We start from the raw sequence: 10,029 nt of genomic DNA on the forward strand, positions 1-10,029 counted from the left end.
CAATTGTATTTAGGAGGCCACGGACTTCTCCCCGCGGATCAACAAGGCAATCGATGACCCTTCCCTCACCCTGAACTCTTCCTCCCCCCCAACCCTGAGAATGGCCGCAATGGCGTACGAGTGAACCGTCAAGGACACGAATTGGTTCGCGTCCGTTGAGAATATCTCATCAAGGACCTGCTGCTTTCTAGCAACATGCTCCTCCGCGGTCTCGAATCGGTCGGCCTTCCAGAGCTGATCCTCCTCGGTGAACCCGGGCTCGAACATGTACTTTGGGTACGCGCTCTCAATCCACTTCCTCGGGCTCCTCTCGTCGCATGTGTGATCGGTCATGCGTTCTCTCAGTCCCTCTTTGACGAGAGGCCGAAACTCTTCGCCTTTGGCCTCGACCAAGGCACCGAACGCGAGCCTGCTGGTTTCGAGACACCGACGGAGCGGGCTGGTGTAAAAGGACTCCGGGAAGGGAACCTTCTCGGTGGTCGTGGCGTCAGCCCAGAATTCACTCAGCTCTTTCGCCTGCTGGATGCCCGTGTCGACAAGCTCGGCGTCGAGCCATGTCACTACCCCGTCGCCGTCGAGATGTGACCAGTATCTCTGCGGCAGGCCAGCTGTCAGTAATGGATGGCCAGCGGGAGGATGGCTACTTACATTCCACTCGTCCCTCCCGACCTTGGCTTCTTGCACGTTGTGGTACCCTAGTCCGTGTCTCGTAAGGTATACGACCTTGTAGTCAACGCCATCCGGACTCTCGGCGTTGAGCCGACTGACGTGGGCGGCGAACCGTTCCCACGGCTTGGCACCTGGTTGATTGGTCTCATCTCCAAACGGTTTATCCAGGAGCCCCAGACCAGGCTGCGTCGTTGCTTTCCCACCAGGGCTCCTTTCTGCGACTTGGTGGTAGTCTACGAAGTACCCGGAGAGGACTGTAAACTTGTAGCGACAAACAGGGCTGGTGGGTGCGGCCATCTTGGTCGCTGCGAGTAGTGCGGGGAAGAGGGTTTGAGGGAGCATGAACCGAACCCGACGGTGAATGAGAAAGAAACCAGGGATGATGAGGCTAGAGTACGTGGGGGTTTTAGCTGAATAGGTAATGAGGGTGGTCCGAAAGCGATTAGGCGCGTCATTCGTTGGTGGGAAGTGAGAGTTGCGCGAAATATTGGAAAGGCGTTTGAGGCTTACCAGCTCGTGGTTCATACACTTGGGGCCCAGCTAGCGTCAATGAGAGGACGACACCGCCCACTCCCATTACCTGCAACGGGCAGGACATACTCGTCCCACACAACCTGGAAGAAGCGATCTTGCGCATAAGAAGCAGACCGGAATTCGCAGGCAAGAAGTTTTGGATTGATGCCATCTCCATCAATCAAACAGACGACGAAGAGCGGTCGAGCCAGGTGAAACTCATGGCCGCGATTTACAACTCGGCAGATTCAGTTTCAATCTGGCTGGGAAAAGAGGACGATGACACAAGTCAGGCATTCGACTTCATCAACCTATTTGCCACCATAGACCAAGCCAGACTCGAATTGACTCCGCACCGGGTTATGCAGAGCAAGATAGCAAGAATATGGGGAGGGCTTACTCTACACGACTTGCATGCGAAAAGCCTCTCAGGCTGAGAGTCACCGGATACCGACGTTTCAATGCATCTGGCGGCTTAGCGCGGAGCCTGGTTGTTCATGAGTCGTCGAGGATGCTCGAGGTTCGCGCTCGAATGGTCGACGTTATCCTATCTGCCGGAGAGGCCAAACATGAGATCAACAGGGGTGAGCCTTTTCCGAAGCTGATGAACATCTTGAAGGGTCATAATTCTTGCATTGACGAAGTGACGTTGGACATGGTCTGGTGCTCTCTGTTGACAAACACCAGTGGTGATCCGCCGCAATGTCCGATCGACGAGAGCTGCAGGGGGGCCTTCGTGCACTGGATTATAGACCTGTCAGCGTTGACCAAAAGCACATCGGTTCGGGAAGCAACAGAGAACGAAGCAATTTTGCCCGAGTTTCAACGACTGAGTAAACAGATACCCCCAAGCCCATCGAAAGAAGACTACGGTACCGAATTTTCTCATGGAGTTCACTTGAAACTTTTTAGGACGTCAAAAGGATACATTGGGGCCGGGTCGTAGTCTCTATAAGAGGACGACTCAGTATGGATCGTTCCCGGCTCTCGAGTACCTTTGATATTTCGTAAAGACCGACCTGGTCATCATCGCTTAGTAGGAGGGGCATACATACACGGATTGATGCACGGCGAGGCACTCGAAATGGCCGGCGTAACGAACCAGTGGGAGACTCTTTATATTTTGTAAAGGCTTCCCAGTATTAATTACGACCAGGCTCAATGAGCCCCACATCAGACCTTTCATCTTTCGGCATTGATGGATGATCGGTGGATGGCAGGTAGTCCTTTATGTGGGATTATCATATCAAACCCAAACTGTCTGTTATACTTATAGCTTTAGTAAACCAGTATCGAAGCCTGGCTCGTGGAATATATAAAATCTCAATCTTTGGTCTCATCCCGTAGCCTCACGCGGACCTTCATGTTGTCGACGGGGCGCGAAGTGACCTGACGGGTCTTGTCCTCAAGTTAGAGATGACCGGAAGGTAGCCGGCTAAGTTGGGAATAGGCTTACGTTGTAGAGTTGAGTGTTAGACTTGTATTGCCCCTTTTCATTGATGATTGGGTTGCCCTTTTCATCTCGAGTTGCCTCTCCCAAACCGACCTTCTCGAAGACGTATTTGCCAACGACACTGGCTAGGATAACCCTAGCCTCAATGTTGGCCAGCTCTTGTCCGATGCAGTTTCTGGGTCCTCTCTCAAACGGCCTCCACGCAGAAGCAGGAATCTCGCACTCTCCGGCACCCGCCTTTTCGTCTTCGTTTGTTGCCATGGACGTATCCGTGTTGCCGATCCATCGCTCGGGAACGAAGTCGTCCTTGGTACTTCCGTAGACGTCGGGGTCCCGCTGGATCAGGTGGGAACAGATGTACAAAACCATACCGTCGACGCACAGGCTGGCTCCGCTCGGCAGTTGAAGGTGAAAGTTTGCCCCAGGCTGGCTAAGACGAGCTGTGCCGGCGGGGGGGTACAGGCGCAAGGTTTCTTTGATGACCGCCGAAGTGTATGTCATTCCCCGCGTAATTTCCTCGCCTCTCGAGAGCAGAGCTTCGCGGACCGATGCGGGACTCAGATCCGGGCCAAAAAGAGCCTCCAGTTCGGCCCTGACAGCCTTCATTGCACGTGGGGTTCGGGACAGCTCGTAACAGGCCCATTGGAGGATAATGCTGGTGGTGTCATGGCCTGCGAAAATGAAACTTTTGAGCTGATCCTTGGTGTAGTCAATGACGTCCCGAGTCAACACTTCAGTATCTTTCAAGCTCAGGGCCAAGATGCTACGAGTTGAAGAGCTTTCGTTCTGTTTTACGTCATCGAACTTGCGCTGGATGAGGTCCTCCAGAAAGACGTTGAGAGTTTTAGATAATCTCTTCCGTCGACGGTTCCTTCGAGGGCCATCTGCCCACCGTAACATACCGGTGCTCTCTTTGTATGATAGAAGAAACTCTTTGTAGCTTTTGATGAAGTCACTCTGGAGCTCTTCTGGGAGCTGGGCGCCGAGATCGACGTCCATAGTCACAGCACCTGAGAACAATTGAGCTGTTGCGCCAGGAGATCTAGGCGTAGCATGTGAACAAACCGATGATATCGAATGTGAGATTCGTACAAAGAGGCTCGAGCTCAAAGACGGCGCCCGTATCGGCAAGTGTGTCTAGTTTCGCTAGAAAGGCCTGGGTCTTTTCCAGAATTACTGGCATCAAACCCATGAGATGCTGGGGGGCAAAGCCTGGGTTGAAATGTTTCCTCATGTCTTTCCATTCCGAGCCCTAAGAGAGATCGCCAGTCAGCTTCAGAGAGAATCCATGGAGAGTTCGACAAAGACCATCGAGTTGCGTTACCTTACCTGGGCCATGACGATTGATCTTTCACCGAGCAGTGGAGTCAGAAACATCATCGTATCGGACTTGGGCGTGCTGTAAGGCCACATTTTTGACTGTCTCGATACTTGCTCTGCAATCTCATGACTTCTGATCAGCAGCATTGGACGCATGACTGGACGGATGTCGAGGAGCATGACCGGAGGATTCCCGATCGACTCGATCATGTCACCAAACGCGGACTCTGTATGAGATCCGTCAGTTCATGAGGTTTATATTCAATACGATATGGAGACTTGACTGACCCATGTGGCAATCTTTCTCACCACGCCTCCGATGAAAATCATTGATTGCCTTGAGATGGCCCCAGACCAATGAAGACCTAACCTGGGGAAAGTGAGCATACTGCTTGAACCGACGGTAGCTCAACGCTAAGTCAAGATAAAGAAGAACGGCAGGTAGCGCTAAAAGCGTTATTGATAAAGGGCTCAACATGATGGAACTGATATGAGCAGCTAAAACTATCAGACTCGAGATGGCAGAGACTAGGCAAGATGACAGGTTCCTTGGGGACCCATGATCTATTATCATGACAGAGAAGACGTTTGTGGGTACACTGTGCGAAAGCCGTTTCAGGAAGAGCATGGACAAAGGATGCCCCGGTCAATCTTCTCCTGTCAAATGTGGCGGAATTACATGTGAATTAGCCGGCGAATGCACGGTTGCCCTCCGGCGAATTGTCGGGGAATAGGCGGTGAATTGGCCCCACTTTGAGGGGCTAATTCACCAATCAAATAGCCAGGATTAGTCTAGGATTTCCCTACCTAGAAATAGGGGAATTTCTATAGTTCTATAGGTTTTTTACTAGATCTATATATTATATAATTAATTAATTAACTATTATAATCCTATTAATTTAGAAATTAATAGTCTAATATACGTATTTATAATAGCTAATATATCTTTTTATTTAATAAATATTATTATAATATCTAATAAAAATAATAATAATAAGGTAACTATCTTATAAGTATATAGTAGAAATAGGTAGGGTAATAAGCTACTAACAAAAAAGAAAGGAATAAATAAGTAGGAAAACCACTACTACTTATAAAAACGCCTAATAATAATAAAACTTATATAAATAAGTAGGTCTAGTGATTCTTAGACCTAATAAAAAAGAGTTTAAAAAACAGTTAAAGGTTAATATTTATATTATATTTTTATATTATATTATATTTTATATTTTTCTTTAACTCTTATTCTCTATAAGACTTTACTAGAGTTATATAAAGGATAATAGATAATAATATCTTTTATTTTAAGGGAATTAATAGGTACGCACTATAAATTAATATATCGCCCTTATAGGAGCGTTGTTTTCTATCTTCTTAATTAGCTTAAAATCTATTATTAGTATAACTAAATTCTACTAGACCTATAGAAGGTAGCTTATCTTTTTCCCCCCTCTCTACTACTAGATTAATCTAACTTTAGTTTTATTTATACTCCTTATTTACTATAGTATTACTAGTAAAAGCTAGAGGTCTTCTATAGTACTAAACCTAGCTTATTTTATAGCGCCTAACTAAACTAACCTATACTCTTAGTATAGGTTAGACCTTTTAAGAGTGATAACTAACTAATTATAACCTAATCTTATTATCTAGTGCCTTTATTATCTCCTATATTAATAAGCAGCTATCCTAGCGTTAGCTAATTCTATAAAGCTAAAGACCCTTAAGGGTAATATAACCTTATTACTAAGCTCCTAGTTAACACTTTATATAATATATAACCTCTTTTATACTATAAACTATATTACCTTAGTATAAAGCTAATACTTTACCTTTAATACTATTTCCTTAAGGGAATAAAAAAAATCTAGTAGACTATCCTCTTACGTTTTTTTCTAGAGCCTAGTCTCTTCCCCCCTAATAAAGAGTCCTAGCTACCTCCTTATCTTACTATATAGTAGTTTAATAGTGCCCTTAAGCTTATTAAACAGGCTTTTAGAAGTACCTAGTAGGCTTTTAAAACTACTTAAGAGGCTTTTAGGACTAATTAATAGCTAATAAAAGCACTCCTCTAATAATAAGACTTTATTTTTAATAGCTTAAATAATAAGGTCCTAAAGCTAATTTATTATATTAATTACTTTAATAATAATCTTTCCCTTAAAGTAAAGTATTTTTTTAAACTATAGCCTCTTATTACACCTAAAGTAACTAATTTTTTTTTCTTCTTATACTTAATATACTAAACCTACTAATCTTTAGTAACCTAATTAAATATTTAAAGCCTTTTATAATTAAGTTAATATCTTTACTAAAGCTAATAAATTTAGTATTTTAAAGTATAATAAGAAGAAAGTCTAAGGCTATCTTAAGTAATACTATTTTTAATATAACTAATTTAGAAGCCTTAGACTACTAAGGGGTAATAGTATTTAATAGTATATATCTTAGAAATATAGTTACTAATAGTAGGTTATTATAAAGGCTTAAAAAAAAGTAAGTAGCTATTATATTATTATTTAAAGACTTAGTATAGTTAGTATAACTATAGCCTTAGCCTTAAGGCTTCTATATATCTTTCTTATTATAGACTAACCTAGCCTATTATTAAGGTAATTAATATAATAAGCTAATAAGTTAGTATTTAGGTATATAATATATATACTATTATTTAAAAGTAGTTCTTAGATTCCTTATTTACCTAATAAGATATTTATAATACTAAAGCTTATATAAACTAAAAGAAGCTAAGTAGGTATTTATTAACTATAGCTTTAACTAAGTTATTTAATAAGTAAGATATCTTATATATAGTAAAGTAAGTAGATAATAAGCTAGACTACCTTATTAGCCTTATATAGACTTTTCCTTATTATCTCTAAATATAGAAGTAATTCCCTAAAGTAATTAGTTTTAATAACACCTATAACACTAATTACTTTAAACTTCTACTTTTTTAAGCTACTAAGTAGACCTACCTTAGATCTATTTATAACGCTATATTTAGCCTTATTAATAATAAAAGGCTAGAGGGCTTTTAGTTTCTTTTAGCTAGTATTTACTAACTTATAGACTAAAACTTAGTCTATTATTTTACTATTATAATTATAAACTATAATAAGTAGATAAAGGCTATACTAAATAAGTAGTTTTTAAAAGTCTAGTAATAGCTTTATATTTACTATATTAACTCTAACGTTATACTTAGGGCTAAGTAAAAGTAGCTTAAGGACTATAGTTATAGTAGTAATAGTAGTAAGTTAGATAATAAGGCTAATTAGCTACTAATATAAGTAATAGCCTAGCTTAGTAATAAGGACTAGGCCTATATTAATACACTAGTAAGTAAGGCACCCCCTTATATATATTATAAGGTCTTTATAATATAAAAGCTTATTATTTTTACTAAGACTAAATACGCCTTTAAGGAAGCCTAGATTAAGCTTTATAAGAAGTTTATTAACTAACGCTTTATCCTCTAGTACCTCTATATAATATACTTACCCTTAAGAGTATAGTAGGCTTACTACTTTATTATTACGGCTAGTTTCTAGATAGTAGGGTTTCTACTAATAGTAAGTAGAGGTCAATACTTAGTTAACAGTGTTAGTTGTTCTTGTTAGTCTTATTAATTACTTAGTAATTAGTTAGGTAGTTAAGGGCGTCTTAGTGCTTATATAGCTTCTTGTTAATTAAATCTCTAAGGTTAGATACTAAAAGGTATTTAAAGAATATATTATAAGTTAATTACTAAAGAGCTATAGAAGTCTGTCCTTAAGTGCGTCTAAGTCTATCCTATATATAAGTCCTAACTATTCCTTAAACAGTTCCTTCTAACTAATAGTTATAAGTAATTACTATTCTTATATAAGGTAAGCGCTTAGTAGATACTAGTAAGCGCTTACTTTTATAATTACTAGTAATTACCTTATTATATAATTACCTCCTTATCTCTATATAACTTATACTATAGTTCTTCTATTTTAGGAAGTTATCTATTTATTCTTATTCTCTTATTTATATAAATACTATTTATTACCTATTATCTACCTATTAGGTAAAGTAATATAGTCTATAACTTATTAGGTTATAATATTAGGTCTCCCCTCTAAAGGTCTTACCCTTAAGACCTATATAAGTAGGTTATGTCTCCTAGGTTAAGGAGTTATTAATTATAATCCTTAATTTTTTATACTAATAATATATCTAGTAAAAAAGATTATTAAAAAGCTTCTTTTATATAGTGTTATCTAAAGCTTACTTTAGAAATAAAAGAATTTAGTTTTAATATTATGCCTTATTTATTTTATTAGTTAGTAGGTTATTATTATAAAATACCTATAAGGAAGCTAAAGTGTTATAAGTATACTTATTATAGTTATTTATATAATATAGCTATAAATACTATTTATAAGTATAAAAGCTTTTTTTCTTATTAGCTTTTTCTTATACTAATAAGTAGTAGTAGACTATCTTCTAACTAAGTCTAACTAGTTAGATTATAAAAAAGAAAAAGCTAAATAGCTTCTTTAGAAACGTATTAAGGCGCTATAAAAGGCGTAGGCTAAAATAGATAAATCTTTAGTAAAGTTAGACTGTCTTTAGTAGGTAAAAAGAATAGTGTTTAAGAAGGGTTAAAGTATTCTAGATACTCTTCCTAAGGAGTCTAAGGGGGTTCTAATAAAATCTACTATTATTTATAAAGTATAGTCTAGTAGTGCCTTTAGTGTTATTAACTAAAGCGCTATATAGGGGGATCTAGACTTAGTAAGTTTTAATTTTAGTATACTTATAGAAGCTACTAAGAATATTAAAGGTTTTTAACTAGTTCTTATAAGTTATTTTTATATCTATAATCTTTTTATTTAACTAGGTATTATTTTTTTTATTTTTATAGTGTTAATTAATAATTCTTTTAACTTTATATTTTAGTTTATAAGGTTTTATAATAATATAGTTATTAGTGTTTAATCCTTATAGTGCTAGTTTTAGTAGTATAATATAAAAGACTAAGTAGATTTTTATTATATCTAGTAAGTTAAGTTTATAGTTAATATTAAAGATTTTCTTAAGAACTTTAAAAGGTTTATATTTCTTATAGTTAAGTTTATTACTTAGTTATTTTATTTTAATATTTCTTTATAAGAAGTATACGCTATCCCCTCTTTAAAGGTTAGTCCCTTAATCCTTAAAGTGTTAGCGTATTTCTTTATTTATATCCTAATAAATTCTAGGTTTAAGGCTACTTTACTTTAGAGTTCTCTTATTTTATTAAAGTTAGCTATAGCCTTTAGTGCTTATAGGCCTTTTTATAGTTCTTTATAAGTAGTTAGCTAAAATCTATAGTTTAAGTAAAATAGTAAGTTCTAAGTGCTTTCCCTAATAGTATTATTATAAGTAAATTAGGCTATTAGTAGTAGTAGTACCTAATTATCTTAGTTATAGTTAATATAGTATTATAAATACTATTTAAGTATCTAGTTAATTCTTTTTATTTATCTATTAGTTTATAAGTAAAATATAGTAAATAGTTTATAGTTTATACTACGTTATAAAATTAAGGATTTTTAAAACTTTAAGGTAAATAGCTTATTTTTATTTAATATAATTTTCTTTAGTAAACTATAATTACTAATAATATATTTTAAAAATATATATACTAGGTCTTTTATTATACTTAACTTTAGGTATAAAATAAAGTAGGCATACTTTATAAGTTAGTTAATAATAACTAGAACGCTATTATAGTATGTCTTTATAAGGGGTTTTCTTAACTTTAGTAGTTTAATAATAAAGTCTAAAGAGATTAAGTGTTATACCTTTAGTAGTGCTAGTAGTAGTTAGATTTACTTATATAGCTTATAAAGACTATTTTTACTTTTCTTATATATTTTATAGTCCTTAATTACTAAAGCTACTTTTTTATATATAACTTTTTTATTATAGTGTTATTTAAGTTTTTTAAATATCTTTATAATTCCTTAGTGTCTATATACCTTAGCGCTATATATCTTATAGATCTATTTAGGCGTTATTCTTCTAGTTATACTAGTATTACTACGTTTACTAATTAT

At 37.1% G+C, this 10,029-nt stretch overlaps 2 protein-coding genes across 2 annotated transcripts; both read right to left on the reverse strand.

Annotated features, from left to right (window-relative positions):
- Positions 1 to 9: 9 nt before the first annotated feature.
- On the reverse strand, positions 10 to 966 carry GLRG_06350 (phosphoglycerate mutase; the record flags this gene model as incomplete). The annotated part of the gene is made up of 2 exons (XM_008097035.1): positions 10 to 594; positions 649 to 966. 2 exons carry the CDS (start codon positions 964 to 966, stop codon positions 10 to 12), a joined length of 903 nt encoding a protein of 300 aa, XP_008095226.1.
- A 1,539-nt stretch (positions 967 to 2,505) lies between these two features.
- GLRG_06351 (cytochrome P450 52A11) lies at positions 2,506 to 4,048 on the reverse strand (the record flags this gene model as incomplete). Its single annotated transcript, XM_008097036.1, has 4 exons — positions 2,506 to 2,580; positions 2,639 to 3,645; positions 3,701 to 3,887; positions 3,965 to 4,048. 4 exons carry the CDS (start codon positions 4,046 to 4,048, stop codon positions 2,506 to 2,508), a joined length of 1,353 nt encoding a protein of 450 aa, XP_008095227.1.
- Between the last annotated feature and the right edge of the window lie 5,981 nt (positions 4,049 to 10,029).

Source organism: Colletotrichum graminicola (assembly GCF_000149035.1).
Source record: "Colletotrichum graminicola M1.001 genomic scaffold supercont1.23, whole genome shotgun sequence".
Classification (NCBI taxonomy): domain Eukaryota; kingdom Fungi; phylum Ascomycota; class Sordariomycetes; order Glomerellales; family Glomerellaceae; genus Colletotrichum; species Colletotrichum graminicola.